Here is an 18,548-nt window from a genome sequence, read left to right as displayed (position 1 = left end):
AAATGACGCAAATACGTGTCTCTTAAATTTTTCAGTACAACTATCCTTCACCTCGAGGGTCTTATTCGCTTTTTCCCCCCACTTAACTTTTCGTTATCATATCACGGAACAATAACGTTTCGACAAAGGTGGAACAAAAGCGTCTAATTCGAAACAAATAGCGTAAAAATCGCGAGCTGACAAACGATAATTTCACAATACCAACAAGCGCGTTTGTTGCCTCGCATCGTGTTGCAACTTTCATACGTTGAACGCATTCAGTTCGCATTAAAACCAATTGCCAAAGACCAATTGCTTTGATCGGTGGCGAGTCCGCTATAAAAGAAAAAAAGTGCACGGTCAATTAATTATTTAAAACCTTCCTTAAACGTTCGCCGATGTGAATTATGAAAATCTCGAAAGCCTTTCTCGACCGGTCGCGTGTTCAAAAGTGGAATTAACAGCGGAACGTCGAGCTTCGGAATCAACGAACCGAAATGGGAGGGGGAGCAGAGGGCTTTGACGCGCAACAATAAAAGTCTCGGTTTATCAACTTTTGCTCTCCAGCCTTTCGCGGCGAAGCGCACAAATTTTCACGGGAAATCCCGGGGCCGAGATTGAAGGAAATACCACCGGAAGGCGTGAGTCGTGGGACCTTCGGGGACGAGAAGCCCCTTGGCTTTCGGCGTCCCGGTGGCAAAGGCACAGCCACATAAAATGTCTTTACAATTCGTCCCGGCGCCGTCTTAACCCCCTCTTTCGCCCCTTTCCCTCCGTTTCTCTCCATTGCCACCACGTATCTGTCTATCCACTTATCTCTAACTTTTCACGACGTGGCTTACCGATCTTACCCGCGATCCCACCGCCATTCCGCGCAGTTTATTCCCGCACCCGGTTGTAAAGAGATCCAGTTGGGTACTAATTCTTTGGTGGAAATTGTCAAGGCCGATACTCTGGCTGGTTTCACGTCTTGCACCTGCTGGAAACTTTGTGGAAAGTTTCTTTCTCTCTCTCTCTCTCTCTCTCTCTCTCTCCTTTTTTATTAACAACACGACGAGTGTCGACAACAAAATTGTAAATATATATAATATAGTAATATTTTATAATTTTTAAATTTATTATTATAATATTATATATATTTGTATAAATTTTTGAATATATAATATTATAATAATAAATTTAAAAATTATAAAATATTACGATAAATTATATAGATTGCTTTATATAATTATATAATTTATATAAATTTAAAAATTATAAAATATTACGATAAATTATATATATTGCTTTATACAATTATATATATAATTATATATAATTATATATAGTAAAAATATTACTATACTTTATATATATATATATATATTTTAAAACTTTACTAATTGCACTGCTTTGTACAATTCGCACGACACATTTCGAACGAAGCTGTGTTACACATTCTACATTTCGCAATTACAATTACATTTTATCAACTACTATTACATATCGATTTAAGTGACGATATACATTTCATTCACTTTATTATTACATTTGAGTAGAATACTTAATTTCTAAAAAATTTATAAGAATTCTGAGCAGAATTGGATACCGTATCGCTCCGTTCGCTCTGAAACGATTTTATTCCGAAATGGAAACTGCCGATCGCTAGCAGTGCAAATGTGTTAACGACAGCGCGAGGAGAACGACCAATTAATGCGAGATTGTGTTCCAGCTATCGTTCAAAATTACAGCGGCGAAGCTCCGACCCGTTCAACGCGTTTTCAATTATTTATCTGCGAAGTTCACGCGCGCGGGAATAAATTCCAAAACCGCTTTTTCCATCACTTATTCAATCCCATATTCCGGATGAAGCCGAAAAGCCACTGTAATATGTGCCTCTGACCTTATGAATCAAGATGAAATACGCTAATGATGAGGCAATTAGCTTTTAACCTAATTGTACACGGAACGAGTCATAAGAAACAGGGCACGTAAAATATCCACATTATTTATCCCAATGTCAGATAAAAGTCTGACACTGTTTGAAGAGGAATAATTTTATCCTACGGGGAAATAATTTTAAAAAATTAAACCCGTTTCCTTTTCATTAAAGTATCAAGGAATATTGGATTTTCATTTGTTGATTAGCGCTCTTTGGTAAAGTGTTATTTTATTCGTGTCATATATATAAATATAAATTCCACGATATTTCTCGCGTTTATAAAGATATAAAAATATGTGGAAATCCGTGAAATTTACAAAACTTATCTAGCTCCGAATCCCCTCGCCAAGTTCGAATCATCACCATATTGAATAATTCAACTTTGATTCAAAATATCAAATACGAGAGAGAAATATTTGCGTTTGTTATTCTTTCCCAGACAATTTAACGAATTTAATTTAACTAAAATTAAAAATTTCAGCTTGGAAAAATTGAAAATTTTTTCATCTCTCGAGCAACATTCTGTTATCTAACTTGAAACATGAATGACACAAAAGAGAAAATGTTTGTCTTCCTTATTCTTTCCTTTAACTAATTTAACGAAGCTAATATTATAAAACTTCCACTTGGAAATTTAAAATTGAAAATTTGTGAAACCTATCCATCCATTCTGTTTTCTTCATTCTTCCTTATCCTTTCTCAGACAAATTTCACGAACGCTAAAGTTGAAAATTTCGATTCAAGTAACGTTCGTTTCCCCCAAACATTCCCACCCTCGGTTCTCTGTCCGTCGACGATCAGCCTCGATCGAAACAATCGAAGAAAGAAACCATACATACCTAGCCGCGTTTATTTAACATCCGTTGCCTCCCACACGGACGACGGAGTTATGTCTCGTGTAGAAATCTCTCGACGACGGCGGGACGGAAGTTTCGTTGGCCGGTACGTCGGGTTCGACTAGTTGCCGCGGTAAGAAAGTTGGCTCCGTGCAACTTTCCAGCTAGACGAATCACCGGCGAAGCGCCGCGCCGTGTTCCACTCGGTTTCCGAGCTGGGCCGCCAACATTGATCAACCGGTCTGGCCGAGCCAGGTAATTAAACCTGCTCGACTTCCTTACTCTCTTCCACTTCCAAATCCCCTCCCTCCCCTCCGCATCGTTTATTACGTCAAAACGGAATCGTAGATTCTCCGGCGCAACGTGGCGTGGCGTGGCACTTAATTGCGCGGTCTGCATCGTTTGTTATTCCACGTTCAACTATCGATGAACTTTCCTGATCTACCAAGAGGAAGGTGTTTCTCGACGAGTTCGAGAAGCATTCTTCGCCAAGGGAAGACGGATCGTGGTGGTTTTTCGCGTATTTATTCTATCGAGGGTGCTTCCTCGATGAATTACAGAACGACGACCGTCTTCTAACTATCCGTTCATGTACAATTTCCTGGTATCTCGGAAACTTGGGGCTCCTAAGGGGAGCGGATGTTCGTTTGCACGGGGTGGCAAGTGTAACTTGAGATCGAATCGATCGAATTGAATTATATCTGTTTAGTGATGCAGCTTCGAGCCGTGTTTCTTATATACTACCCTTGTGTATTTTATCGCAGAAATATTATGTTCAAGATTTTCTTGAATGTATGAAGAATGCAATAAATGCAAAATTTATACAAGAATTACGAAATACTATAATTTTTCTTATAAACGTGATATATATAATATTGTATTGTAGAAATTATAAATTATGTATATATAATATTGTAATACAAATATATAAATTATATATAAATAATAATATAATATAAATATATGTATATATTATATATATTATATATGTTACAATTATTATATAAATTATGTATAAATAATAATATAATATAACATAAATATATGTATATATTATATATATTATATATGTTACAATTATTACATAAATTATGTATTATATAAATAATAATATAACATAAATATATGTATATATTATATATATTGTATATGTTATACATATGTATATATTATGTAATTATTATATAAATTATATATGTAATATTATAATACAAATATGTAATTTAATATATTTATAATAACATTATTACTTTCTGTTTTACAACAGCAGACGTTCAATTCATTCGATCGACTCTGAATGATTTTACACTGTGATAGTCGACGCGTTAATACACGCGCGTAACAATTAATACCGACTAAGTTTCTTGGATTGGATCTTGTACCTGCCCCCCGTTTAGCTCTGAATATTCCGTTCAACGAGACAAGGTCGTCTCGCGACTGTTTTGTTTCAATGTGACAATAGGCAGCAGGTGCTGTATGTAATTACTTGTAGATTGAATTGAGCTCAATGGGACAGCTAGACAAGACGCAAGACGTTTAGCATAGAATTTTGAACAATGATGAGCTAACAAGTGAAATGTGCGGATGCTCGCACACCCCGTTCAATTTAATCGGATCAAACTGTCGAATGACAGTACACTCGAGCATATTTCTTCGCACGAGATGCTTGTTTGAAAAGCAGTAAATTGCGCGAGGTAACAAAATACGATAAGTTAAAAATAAATTCGAGAACACAGTGTGCATAAAGTACAGTAGTAAAAATGAAATGAAAGTCACAAAGTTTACAAATAGTACAACGATAAAAATTTAAATTCAGTATACGTTTATATTATACACGTGATTTTTCTTGAAGTTGTTCGATCATCGAATATTGTACAATGATCTTTTACTTCTATGTTTGTTTCTACGAACCGTTTCTCAAACAATTTTCAATACCATCGCGTCAATTTCAATTTGCCGTTTCGTTTCAATCGCGTTAACTCGAACGAGGGAATGTCTGTTAAACGATTTACCTAATTTGAACGAATGATGAAAGGTAAAATGGAAATGATTCGTTATTCGAAGCGGTGATGCTTAAATCTCTATTTCAAGTCAAATTTACCCAACTCCAAGACGACGAGGGATTTTTCGTGGAAGTGTCTTTCGAAATTGAGGAAGAACGCTTGAAACGAAATTGAGAAGTCATGTTCGTAGTAATTAACGTGCCACAAGTATCAAAAATTCAGCCCACTTCAAGTCCTTGAACATTCACGAGTCGCGTTTCCAATTCTGGTGTCTCTGTTTGAACGAAAATTTCGTAGCTGAAAATAAAGGTTTTTTCGGTCTTTATCGAGGACGTTAATCCCAATTTTTTCTCTCTCTTTTTTTTTTTTTTTTACTACAGCCGCGTGTGATGGGATATTCTTGTCGCGAGTAACCTCGTAACGCGAAACAGTGATATAAGCGAGATATTTCGCGAACGCCCTATATTTGCCCGCGAAGTAACATCGTCACGGTCGTGAGAACGTGTATCGAGATGTATTTGGAAAAGTATTTTACACAGCGAGTGACAGATTTAACAGATTTCGGGTTTAAAATTATAAAAATTCCGTTCTATTCTTCACTTTATTGAATTGTAGAACAAAGCCTTCGATTGTATGAAAATTCATTTTAATATTTATAATAACATTATCACTTTCTGTTTTACAACAGCAGACGTTCAATTTATTCGATTGACTGTGACAGTCGACGCGTTATTTAATTTTAATATTAATATGCAAAATAATCGGTCCAAGAATAAATTTATATAACACGAATAATTTTATTTCTGAAGTATGTAAAAATTTCAGCATTTTTCAAAATTCATTTTAATATCGTGTACTAAATAATCGACCCAGAGGAAGACAGGCCGAATACAGGAAAATTGCAAAGTTTTCTTGGAAACGTTGAGAATATTCTCTCCAAAATCTCGAGTATGTTAAAGAAAGAATCGTTTCACGGAACGGGTCATTCAAAAATTTTTGGTCCCTCTTTCGAAGACTTGGTTTGCATTTCTTGCTGGCTTCAGCTTGGAAAAAAAAAAAAGAATACGTCGCAGGCAAATAACCGCGATTGTAAACCGTAGTGACCGTAAAGAAGAAGAAACGGAAGCTTCGATAAAACGATCGTAATCACGAGGATAGTTGTTCGTTCATTTAAAGCGCTACTAATTTTTCCGCGGTCGTAAGTGGAACGAATGCGAGTGGGCTACTAGCTAGCTTTCGAGTCTTGCTCTGTAGAATTTTTTTTTTTCTTTCTCCCGAGCGTGTAACAGAAAGCATGTAACAGCAACGCGAGGAGAGAAAACCACGGCAACGTATGTTTCACGTCTTTCGGAGCGTTTTGTTCTCTTACTGTTCTCGATTTACCCGCGACCGTAACCACAGCCGGCAAGAAGCGAAATGTTGAAGACACAAATTTAAAACGTGGGCTGAAAATTTGGATTGTTTCTCAGTTTCGGGAGTCATTTTGGATGCGCCAGAATCTTTCTCGAAAGTCTCGACACTGTTTTATGATGAATGAATGAGAAGCGAAGTGACGTGGATCAATGAATTCGCCTACACGGACAAACTTTTCACTTTGTACGTTGTTTATAGTAATATCGAGTGATTTGTGTCAGTAACCTGCGAAAATAATGAGCAACGATTCGTATACAGTGAATCACTCGATGATGTCGAGTAAATAATTTTATTAGTGATTTATCAACTATTTGAGAAAATAGTGAAACGACGTATTCGCTTGTTTGCGACAAACTTTCTAAGAAACATTTCCGAAATTCGTCTCCTCCTCTAAAGGAAAAGTTCTCTGACAAATTTTGAAAAATTCTCCACTTGTACTCGAAGAAGTAGATTACAATAAACAAATACGAGACGAGTTCTTCTCAAAGTGTATTAAAGGAAGAAAACGAATCGACGTTGACGAAGGCAATTCTCCTGTGGAGAGCTCGGAAACAGGAGCAGAGACACGCGATATCGCGAGCGTTGATTTTTAGACAAGCATCGAACAACGGTGAAAAACGAGTGGCAACGTCACGTCGCGTCGGCATCGTGTTCGATAACACCTCGTTCTGCATCGAGCGCGCGTGCTAGCGATTTATCGGCGATTTATTCGTCAGAAAATTCACCTTTCGACTCTCGGGGCCGCGGAATTTGGAACACACTCCGCGACGATTCCTTAACCTGGTGAAGTTTACCCACCCACGCTCGTGTCACCTTTGTTTCGAAATTTTCATCGCAGAGACAGAAAGAGAGAGAAATTTTGCAAATTTCTGGCGCCAATTCAGCAAAATCGGTGTTTTCTTCAACTTTTCTCCGCTTGTGAATTAATTTCGCGGAGGCGAAGGGGCAAGAAGGAAGATCATCGATTGTATTTGCCTTTGTCACTAGTTTGCATCGTAAATTTTTAACCTTCTGGTTAAAACTCAGCTCCGTTTCTTTCTGGAGAATCTTTTCAAATCAAGCAACTGCTCGCTTTTAAAGGAAAAATTACGAAATTACGATTCGTTGTCCTTTCCATCGTATCACATTATATTTTACAATTGAAACGAAGTTCGATTCCTGTCTACGAAATTTTTACTCCGGGAGAATATATTTCTGCAATTATTTCTCCTGATAATCGCGAGGATTCGACGTATTAATCCCACTTAACGGCGCCGCGCGTTCTCGCCTGTCTCGTTAGGCAAGGCTGACGCGAATTTATGACTCCCGATGACGCACCTGTAGCTCTCGTGTCTGCAAGAGCAAGGGAACACGTTCCCGCCGCTGATTTTCCGCCTTCCACTCTCTGCGAACGCGTTTATTAAACAGGGCAGCGGCGGAGTCCCGAAGCTGAACTTCGTAACTAAATGGGAACAATACGCGTGGCACAATTGCCGCCGGACGGGAACTTTTCTAATTTGCGATACTTCATAACGAGATCCCCAGGTGTTAAATAACAGTTAATTATACGGCGAGTTTTTGCCCGTCGACGCGGCGCCAGGCTGCGCTTCTTTCGCCGAGCAAATGACAACGAATAAACTCCGGGACGTTAATTAAAACAAAACGACACGACTGGTCTCTTTCGCACGGACCGTCTCGTGCGATTTCTAACGTTAGAAACGAGCGTTGTTCCAACGTGGAAACGTGCGCGTGACAAATTTTCACGTGTACGTTCGTCGACTGATTCTAAACGTCGTCGTGCTAATGATCGTTCGATCAAACGTTGTTTGGGTTTGATGAATCTTAAAAAGGTCGGAAATCCGAAATAAATATAATAACGATTAATATGGTAATATTGTTCGATTTCAAGAGATTCTAGAAAGTCAGAAATCTGATATAATTATGTAATAATACACATGGTTAATGATTTCATTTATCAATAATTATTCCAGTTTGTTTAACCTGTTCAGCCAATTTTTGTCCCAAATTGCAACATTTTCTCAGGTTTTTAAGCATATTTAAATGTAACCCAGGTGAAACAAACGATAAGTTTATTACTTCTTACTTCCAGTGATGTCATACCGACGAGTTTGAAAAAACAAAAGAGAAAGCGACGAATTTTTTGTATACGGTTCGGTCACTCGTTATGGTCCGCGAACCAGTTGCCAGCGCAAGGTATTAATCGTTCGATTGTCCAGGTTTTGTCTACGAAGTAAGAAATATAGTTCGATCGTGCACAATCTTGTCTTTCATCTTCTAACGGCCTGATCTTAATGAATTTTATAAAGTAAGAAACTCAGACAGTGATTTAATTATATTGCAATTTGTATTAAGTGTACGAGTCCCTTTTATCATGGAAGATTTTAGAATTTTAAAAATTCGCACGGCAGAATTCCCTAACTAACAGCACGTATGTAGTATGTAAAAGTTGAACTTCACTTTGATTTTATTTCAGATACGAAAGTTAGTTTCATGGAAAAATACGAATCCTATTTCCACATCTCGTTGGTTTTGGTCACTACGTCTCACTGTTCACGTTCGTTTCGAACTAAATTTGGAATTACTCCTCGAAATTGAAGAAAATCGACGATCAATTTGATGAATTTCATTTATCAAAGAAGATTTGAACGAACCAAATAAATCAATTGTCAAAATATTACACTCATGCGCTTGAAAGAAAGAAAGGCGTCTTTTTACGGATAATAATCCGTTTCTTAGAAAACATGAATTTCATCTTTCTCCGCCACTTGGGCCTTTAGGCGTTAAACACAACAAACACCGAAATACTCGCAGAATCAACGAGGTTCCGTCTAAACTGGTGTGCTGCGGCATATACCTTGCAATCGAGTGACGTTCCTGGTGATTTTGTGGCCGTTAACGAGCTGCTCGCGCAGGTGAGTCCTCTCGCGATGCCGTTGATAATTGCCGATAACGATCGTGGTCGTCACCAGCACGAGAAACAACTTGGGCCCCAAGCCCGGTCTCATCGACATCGTCCACCGGTTTTCGCATCCCCCGAAGCTTCTGATATTCCGCGGCGTCTGTTGATTTTACCGGGCCGCCGACGGAAAATCTGTATCTCTCTGGCTGTCTCTGAAATCCAAACACAGATCAGAGGATCAGAGAGTGCGAGACTCTAGTCTGGTCGGGTCTAGCTCGTGACTGGCAGCGGTAAAGCTCGTCACTGTCTGCCAAAATTCCGAAAATTACGATAGAAACTCGTGCAAGAATGTGACAGAGAAAATAAGAAAGGACGATCAGTGTTTACTTCAAATTTCAAATTTGTGTCTTCGATCTGTTCGACATTGAGCCTAGGATTTTTGCATATAGTTGAAAAATTATTTCTGCTGTTCAAAATAGAAGAACGTCCGAGGATTGATTCTTTGAAAGGTTCATCTAAATTAAGATACTAATGAACGAAACTCGAATCATAAGTAAACAAAATGTCGATTTTGGTTTGGAGTTGGAATCTCCTTGCACGTTGCAAAGAAACGATTTTCACATTATTAATTAAATATTTTTCCTTCATTCGGCACGCTGTGACGAATAGTCAAAAACGTTGGAAATTAATATCACACTCGATATCGAAGAGTCGTATAAAGTTTCGTTGAAATTCTATTTCTGCGCGCGGGATATCTATCGGAAAAAAAGTTTCGAATGTCGAAATTAGTACGCATCGAATTTCTAATCAAAGTAACCCGAACTGTCAGAAAGAAAATAGGTCGTCGTTGATTGTGAGTTTGTTTGGCTGTGAGTATTAATATCGAATATTGTTTTCCTTTTTTTTTTTTTTAAAGAACTTTGGCCAATGGAAAGAAATATTTATTATTAAATACGAATGTTTCTGCAATTGGAACGCGTGTAAAATAAAATATAATATTCTGCATGCTGTATAATATTTAGTAATATTTCTGCAAATGTATTCGATGTCGCAGGCATAAATTTTATGATTTATTGTTCATTTATATCTATCATCGAGTGAAAAACGTAACACGGATAACGAGATAGCGTTCTTTTTATTACGAATTTTACATCTCGTGATACCTGAAACTCTCGGTAATTTTCCGTTGAAAATGCTCGTTATCTGAAAAATACAAATTTTGTCACTGCTGACTCGGTTTATGAAAAAAGAGAAAGGATAAGAGAAAATTCTGTACATTTCAAAAGCGTTTGTCACGCGTCTAATTCGATCTATCGCGCAATCTGCGGTTGTTTGGAATAAATCGAGTCGCGTTCAACGTTACGTGTCGATGTCAAAATTGTTCATATCCGCTTCGATGCTGATCGATAGCAATATTACTTTGCGCTATAAATATAGGTCACACAACAACGCGTTCATTTCGTGGAAATTGACATAAAAATAGAGCAGTGTATTGAAAAAAAAAAAGAAAAAAGAAAATGAAAAAAGTTGAGCTACGAAGCTCGGATTTCTGACGAGAATTGGGAATTTATCAAATTGGCCAAACCGCAATTTAAAAAAAAAAAAAAAAAAAAAAGAACGGAAATTGTCGAAATTGATGATCGCGAGAGGAACTGGAAAGTTCCTTCGAATTGGAAACTGATAGAATTTAAAATTGTGAAAAAGTTACCATTTTTTTCTTTCTTTTTTTTCCCCCCTGGCAAAAATCAAAGTCTCGGTTGGAGAGTGCGACATTTTACGTTTCGACGGGAGTTCGAATTTTCGTAGTTCAATTTATATTTAAATCTGCCTCTTTAGTGACACGCCAACTTGGGGGAATTCCAATTTCAAATCGAGGTTCGAACTTTGATTACAAAATTCTCGAATTCCCAGTTTTGGGCGTAGGGTGTCCTAATTTCACAGCTCGGCTCCTTCAGCTTCGAGGAAAAACCGAGGAAACGTGATAAAAAAATTTGTTTGATCACAGACGAGAATGCGGTGACAGTGATCCGGTAATTAATGGAGTTCGAACAAAAAGGGATAATTATCGATGGTACTAGTCATGGTCACAGAGGGAGAACACTTTATGACAGCCAATTGTTGGTGCAGTTTGTAACAGCGTTGTCGAGAATAGATATGCGTTTGACGTATTACTCGGTTCTCGTTGCTGCTAGTTACAGTCCGATAGTTGCCCGATGAATGTGAATTATCGCCCAGAAAGTTTGTGACAATGGCGTTAAATCCAGTCGTCGAACAATACGCGCAATTTTCGCCGAATATATGTATTTAGATCTACGTGGCAATGTTCACGTTTATAATTTACCTACTAAATATATTGGGAATAGAAATGTTCATATTTCGTTATTTCTATACAGGTGTATCATATGTTTATCATTCGTGGATGTCGCGTATGTGTAATTTCTACGATTTACATATTCCTATGTACAAATACATCAGGAATAGAAATATTCATATAAGTAATTTTAATTTGACGAAACATTTATATCGCGTAGGTTGTGCACATGATATTTTCTGTAATAATGAGTTAAATTAATTCAAGAGACTCGAACTTGAAAATTCGATTTAATAAATTTCCAACAGCCGAGCAAAAAAATAAAACTTCGAACTATATCGTTGCTAGTATATAATTATAACGTATAGTGTGATTAAAGTGAAATTAAATAAAATTTGTTGCCCACTGTTCTCGTTTTTGAGAAAATAGAGCTTAAGTATCTTTAACTGAGATACATTAGTTACTTGGAATTTTAACTTGTCAAAATTCTTGAGAATCTCAGACAGCGTGATGCTCTTATCATTTCCGTCACAATTGAAGTTTTTATCATCTCCGCGGTAAACGCGCGAAAATCCTCCCGAGTAAATAAAACTTGCGTCGCGACAGAGTCAATTTGCATTTGGTTAGCGAAAGAAAAATCAGACAAGTGGCGGAAATGAGAGACACGAGCTCCGCCGTGTATTATCCGTTCTGTTCTCCACTCGTGCGTCGCGTTGTAAAATTTCAAACAGCCGCTCGCAGTCTGCTTCCGCTTCCGATCTACCCGTGCAACGAGATAAGCTTTTCTCTCTCTCTCTCTCTCCTTTTTGCTGCGATGCTTTGCCAGTTCGCATCGAGAGTTGAACGAATCTTCTCTCGTTATGAAGAAGTGGGCGAGGTGAGTTTGTTAACACGTTGATTGCGCAGTCGAATCTTGAACCAAGGAGTTTGTTTCATTCTTTCGACGAGCCTCTAAGAAATGAAACTTGGCTCCGTTTTTAATTCACCGTTCATAAATTTTAATTCATATACTATACATGTTTGTTTAATTTGTCAAAAAGTCTTGAAGTTTACATTGGTTAGATGTAGTAGAAAGATTTCTCAAAGGTTAAAAGAAGACAGCTATTTATAAGAAGCGTGAGAAATGTCAAAGTAGCTGCGTTCGATAATAAATTAATATCATTTTAGGTCGCTGGAAATAGAAGATTCGAAGATTGTAGAATGCTCCTGGAAACAAAGTTAACATTACCTTAATTTTAAACTGATATTATTATCGGAAGATTTCGAAATAGAAGACCTACATACTTAATGATCTAAAGAAATTAAGGATCTAACAAAATTATAGAATATTCTTAAAAATCAATATTATTTCCAAAGAATTCCCAATTTTCGCTAGAAAGGTTAAAAATTAATTTTCTCCGTGCAAACCTGTGTTTTTCCCTTATTCTTCGTACGAGAATCAATCGAAATCATTTTCCAGATTTCTCAGAAATCCGCTACAAATTAATTCTAACAAAACTGTAGGTACACGATCACTAAAGTATGTGCGAAATTATTTTCTCGTCCAAGTAACTTTCCAAGCGAATTGTCAATAGTGTTCGGTGTATCGTTTGACGCTGGCAGTCGATTCTAAACGAACGATTTTTCGCCAACCTATAAATAATATCAAAGTCTCGTTTCATCCCGAAAGCCGTGATCATTCCAAACGGTGTACAGAGAAAGAGAAAGAGAGAGAGAAAGAGAGAAGTGGTAGCTATTCTAACGGAGATGTGATCAAAGTACGAATGCATGCCATTGCATAGATGCAACCTGTATAGATGCAAGTACCCGGCCGTTGCATCGTGCAGAACATTCGGCAACCCGACCGAGAATGATCTATTCAAGCATCCAGGCCGTCGACGTGGATCTCTTTCATCGCGCGTGATATTTGGAAAAATTGCTGAAACCCCCGTGCAACTTGTCCAAAGATCAACGCGAATTTCGCCAAGCAACGAAACAACCATTCTCTCTTTGACACATGTGCGATTCACTAAAACAAATATCTCCGAGGTTTGAAGACATTTTGGCGCAAGGTGTATATAAATAATTGCAAGGGACACTTGCAATTGGCGCAGCTCCATTTTGCTGCGTTTCTCGACAATTGTCATTGTATAAATTCATTTGAAAGAAATAGAAACGTAACCTACCAGATGTGTATTCAGTTTACTAAATTATTGAATCGGTACTGAATTTATTTAATCCACGAATATCGTACCTTGGATATTTTTGCACGTCACCCGTGTTCATTTGAATCTTCAAATTTCCCTCGAACGTATAAAGACGCAGTTTGGTTACGATTGGTGTTAATTTTCTGTATTTTTGTGTTCCACAATTTGTTTCTAACAAACGTCTGATGCTTCGTAAAGCTATGTGTCAGTGTGGTTAAAAATAAATATTTCAATCGTTTTAGAGTTTCAACAATAAATGTGTATATTTAAAGAATCTTCAGCCGTAGTTATTATAATATTATTATTATAATATTAGCTTCTTATCAATATTTGTTAACTGCAGCTAAGATTAATTCGATTGAACTCTATTTTATGTTACAATCATTTGAAAGATGTCCAAATATTTATGCACAGCGATGTAAATTTTGATAGTCATAAGAAAATTAGGTGTAGTGGAAGTTAATATATCGAGATTATAATAATTAGTATAATATTAATTAAATGAGACAGTAAATCGTTTGGAAAATTTATATTGGAATTCAGAAGAAGTTCCAAGGGAAAGTATAATTGCCACTTTTGCAATTAATCTATGCAATTAAAAAATAAAATTAATATTTCATTTGTAATTTAGAAGAATTAATTTACACTATCAGAATGCATTTTTTAATATCGTGAATATCAAAAGAAATTCCAAAAACAATAATTCAACTTCGAAATTTAGTATTATTTTTAATTAAAATAATTTTATTTTATAAAATAATTAAAAATTAAAAAGAAAATTATTTTAATTAAAGATAATATTAAATTTCGAAAAATGAAAATGCCAATGATTTATTTTAACCCCTAGTTCCTGCAATCTCTATAGAAGAACCGAATCAAACAGATCACTCGAAAAAAATCTGTAAAATTCAGGAGCAACTGAAATCCTTTCGACACATTGGTTTTCTAAGTAAATTTTAAGTTCAATTGTCATTTGTCTTCGAAACAGAGACTTTATTTAACCGACATCGTCACGTTGATCCTCGTTGGTTCGAAGAGACCAGTCGAAAGAGAGAGGAAAGATGAAAAGCGAGGCGCACAGCCGCTTGGCAACCTAATGAGTCGCGTGAAGAGTGCTCTCGGCTCGACCATACGGATTCCACTGGTAGTCTCATCCATTTAATTACAGCCTCTCTCTCTCTCTCTCTCTTTCTCTCTCTCGTCGTTGAATCGATCGATCGAGGATAAAAATTGCGAGACGAGCAACTACACAGTTGAAAACTTAATAACGCGTCTCGTATTAGAACAGCAATTTAGTTTGGCGGACTCGTCTAGCCGTCCAGTGTCGATCCTTTCATTTAGATCCATTTGTAACAACGGCAACTTGAAATACTTTTTGGCTAAATGTCACGTCTCCCTGCGAACCTCGACGGTGATATTTATCGGAATAACTAGTTCGAGGGTGTCGAGTGTTCGTCGGTTGCTAGGCACCGTTATCGTTCGTTGAATTTTTAATCGACAGTTAATTAATAGTGCTTTTTTTAAAATTATAATTTAAATTTCATTGATCGTTTTTTGTAAAATTTCGAGACAGCTGCGAGCCGTGACATATTAGCGAAGTTTCGAATAATTTCTAACGCTGGAAGAACAAATTTTCAACATTCGATGCGAAAATTATTAAATTCGATTCTCAAAGCCTTGCTTAAGGAAACAATTTTACACGAATACAAATTTCTGGAAATTCGACTTCCAAACACGTGGGAATAACTCTCACGAAATTCCATCTGCACCATCGTCTCATATTTCGACACTTCCTGCAAAAGGCTTTTTTCGCCGTTTCGCGCGAACGCCCGCGAAATTAGAAAATCTAATTCAGAAGACGAAAATTACGTTATCTGAGCCACGGGTGTTTGCAAACGAAGGGGCTGCACGCGTGTTTGTCCACTTGGGTTGTTCCCGTTTGAATTTAACACACGTCCGCAGCTGATCGGATTTCTGCTATCTGCCCGCGGTACACGTTGCGCACGGATATTCTCTCGTGCAATTGAGTACGAGAGATGAATTTTTCCACGCTCGAGGCTTTGTTTTCATACGTCGTCCAATTACTGATCGTTGTGCGATACGTACATCTAATGTTGCGTGTTCACGAGCGTCTTTTACGAGCTCTGGCTATAATGATGTGAGGCGTGTTACATCCACAGTAGTAGATGACTTTCACCGAACTAGCAACACTTTGATCTAATTTCTGACATCCGTTCATGTAGCAACATCCGCGGATCAGTTGCAGGATAACGAAAGGATGACGAGGGACGACGCTGCACTTTGAGCTTCGCGTACGAGCAAAATATTATTCATTTTACGTAATTTCTTCGAAATACCACGGAAAAATTATTTAAATAATTTACATGTCACTTAATATTTATTTATTTGGTTCAGTCTCAGACTTGGAGGTTTTTCAGTTTTGATTCTTGCGGATTCTCGGGATGGAGAATAATTTCTTGACCTTCCTCAAAATATTGAATATTATTCAATTACTTTGTATTATTATCATCATTTATATATATTATATATATAATTTATCATTTTAGTATTATTCATTTTTATTAATCATGCTGTAATTATACGGTAATTTCTTCAAAATACCACAGAGAAATTATTTGAGTACACTTGCTTATTTATTTGGTTCAGTCTCAGATTTATTGTTAGAGAATTGTCAGTCTTGGTACTCGAATGTTCTCAGGATGAAGAATAATGTTTTAACCTTAAATATTTCAATATTTCAATAACCTTCAATTGTTAAAAAATTGGGAACTTTTTTGTATTTATGAGAAGCCTGAAAATGCAAAAATTCCTGGACTACACTTGACGCGTCAGAGTGCGTAAAATTTCCAATATTTCAGCAAATAATAAATTTGTTTTTATGCTTTCGGTGAAATACGTACACGTTTGCTCGTCGCAAATGCTCCTACCAGTATCATATCAAATATTTTAGATTGATTTTTGGATTTAAATACCTTTAGACTAAATATTCAAATAACCTTCATAACCAGTTAAAATATCGTTCCAAAATTATCCACACGATAAATGTCACGAAATTCATCATGTTATTTAATACCACACGTTAAGAATAGCACACAGTACGAAAGAGTATGCAATATTACGTAGATTCTCTTCTTCAGGAAAGCTCGTTTCTCCAAAATTAGCAGGAACGAGAGCGTCGAAAGCTTTCCGGAGACGCAAACGGGAGTTTCGTTCGTAAGCACAAAGAATCGGGATCAATTCGGTTTGCAGTTTGCAAAGACTGGACCGATTGGTCGTCGAATGGAACGCGGATTTCAACGGAGATGAAAAAAGGGAAAGAGGGATAACGATCGTGCCATCTTCTTTTTTTTTTTTTTTCGCGCGAGTTTCACGCATCGTCGAATGGAATTCCCATTGATAAGGTCGGCGTAAACACGCGAGCGGGATTCTCCTTCAATCCGTTCGTTTTGTGACGGAACGAATTAGTCGCGATTCACCGACCGAGCCGATTTTTACCAAATAAATTTCCCGGATACTACGAATAATACGAATAATTCGAAGTTGAATTGTTCGCCTTTGAACGACACGAACGGCGTTTTATTCGCGAGCGGCGGGAATAAGTGGAAGGAATTTAGAGGAATTAATGGCGATTTGAATGAAAGAAACGTTTACGGGGAAGTATTTAATTAACACAGCTCTGGGAAATAACGAAGGAAATAATTAATTTTCCAATTTCTTTTCGGAACTCTCGGAGCTTGCGACACTTTTTCTCTCGAGGTTCGATACAAATTTCAATCAGCCTTTCGATTGATACAAGTTTCACAGTTTTGTAAAATTGTACGTTATTCCACGTTATTACTCTACTGCTTTGTTACTTTTACAAATTCGTTTAAATCGGGCGAGCGGATTTCTGTACCGAAACGAGAGATCCCCTTTTTAAATCACGTTGTGGAAATAATTTTTCGAAACGATCGGATATTTTATTTTATTTTTTTTTCTTTTTTTTTTCTTCAGTTTTCATAGAGGAAAGAAGGGATATCGTAGCAGAGCGAAGCAATCCGAGGATGGACAACGCGCGCAATGAATGTCGATAGCAAACTTCTTTTCCAATATTGCTTTCTGCCCGTAACTTTTAATTAACTGTAACTGGCTGCTTAAGTAGGTCATACCTTTGGCGTTTTTTGTAATAGTTAGGGGCACGGTCTCGGGGCAATTAACGTCAATTTATAATCCCGCATTATGCATTAACACACGTGAACGCTCGCCCCAACGATGAAGAATTTTTCACCGAGGGGCAAGTTTTTGCATTTTAAACCGGCTCACGGTTTGATTAGGATGATGGAAGTTTCTTCTTGTAAAATTGTTTATATTCGTTTAATTGCGCGTTGTGAAACACATATATTATCGAGCGATCTAATTAAAACAGAGCGTGTTAATGTTTTAACAAAGATTGCTCGCGACACGATTTAAAAAAAGATAATGATTACCTAACTCGTTTACAGATTCTTTGAAGCTATTTCCATTGAATTTCTCCCCTCGATCGCTACAGATTTAATTTACTGGCTCGAGTGATGTGTATTCTTGAAAGAACACATTAAATATTATTACTGTCAATTTCATACATGCAGAACAGTATGTTTTTGGAGATTTAAATGATTTTTCCCGTAAAACGTATGAGATCTCGGTGCGTTTAAACTTCGTTTGTATCATAAAGTTCTTTATTCGCTTTACTTCAACAACTCCGACTGGGAATTTTTCGCTTTAATCACCCTTTAATCACCGTTTAATTCTGGCCGTTACGAAATTTCCTACGATTGCAATTTTCCTTCAAATCGAACAAATGATACTCCTCCTCAAAGAGGAACGATTTCTTTTCCAATTACTGAAATTTATTACGACGGGCAATCAGTCTTCCATTCTCTGATTCATTTTCAACGCGCTTCAAGACTTTCGCGCACGTATAAAATTCGTAATGCGTATGGTGCCGAAGTAAGGTGCCG

General features: G+C 37.0%; 1 protein-coding gene across 2 annotated transcripts in view; it reads right to left on the bottom strand.

The window, feature by feature from the left end:
• LOC122533062 overlaps window positions 1-18,548 on the bottom strand; it is a 66,688-nt gene that overhangs the window by 2,990 nt on the left and 45,150 nt on the right. The window contains exon 2 of one of the 2 annotated variants that reach the window (XM_043662419.1): window positions 9,007-9,263. In XM_043662419.1, the coding sequence (XP_043518354.1) occupies window positions 9,007-9,163 (157 nt within the window). In that variant the 5' untranslated portion in view covers window positions 9,164-9,263. The remainder of the gene's footprint in view (window positions 1-9,006; window positions 9,264-18,548) is intronic. The other variant, XM_043662420.1, reaches the window with a different exon arrangement.

Source organism: Frieseomelitta varia, unplaced genomic scaffold (genome assembly GCF_011392965.1).
Source record: "Frieseomelitta varia isolate USP_RPSP 00005682 unplaced genomic scaffold, Fvar_1.2 scaffold_493, whole genome shotgun sequence".
NCBI lineage: Eukaryota > Metazoa > Arthropoda > Insecta > Hymenoptera > Apidae > Frieseomelitta > Frieseomelitta varia.
Note: the sequence above shows the minus strand (reverse complement) of the source record. Positions and strands in the feature narration are given on the sequence as shown.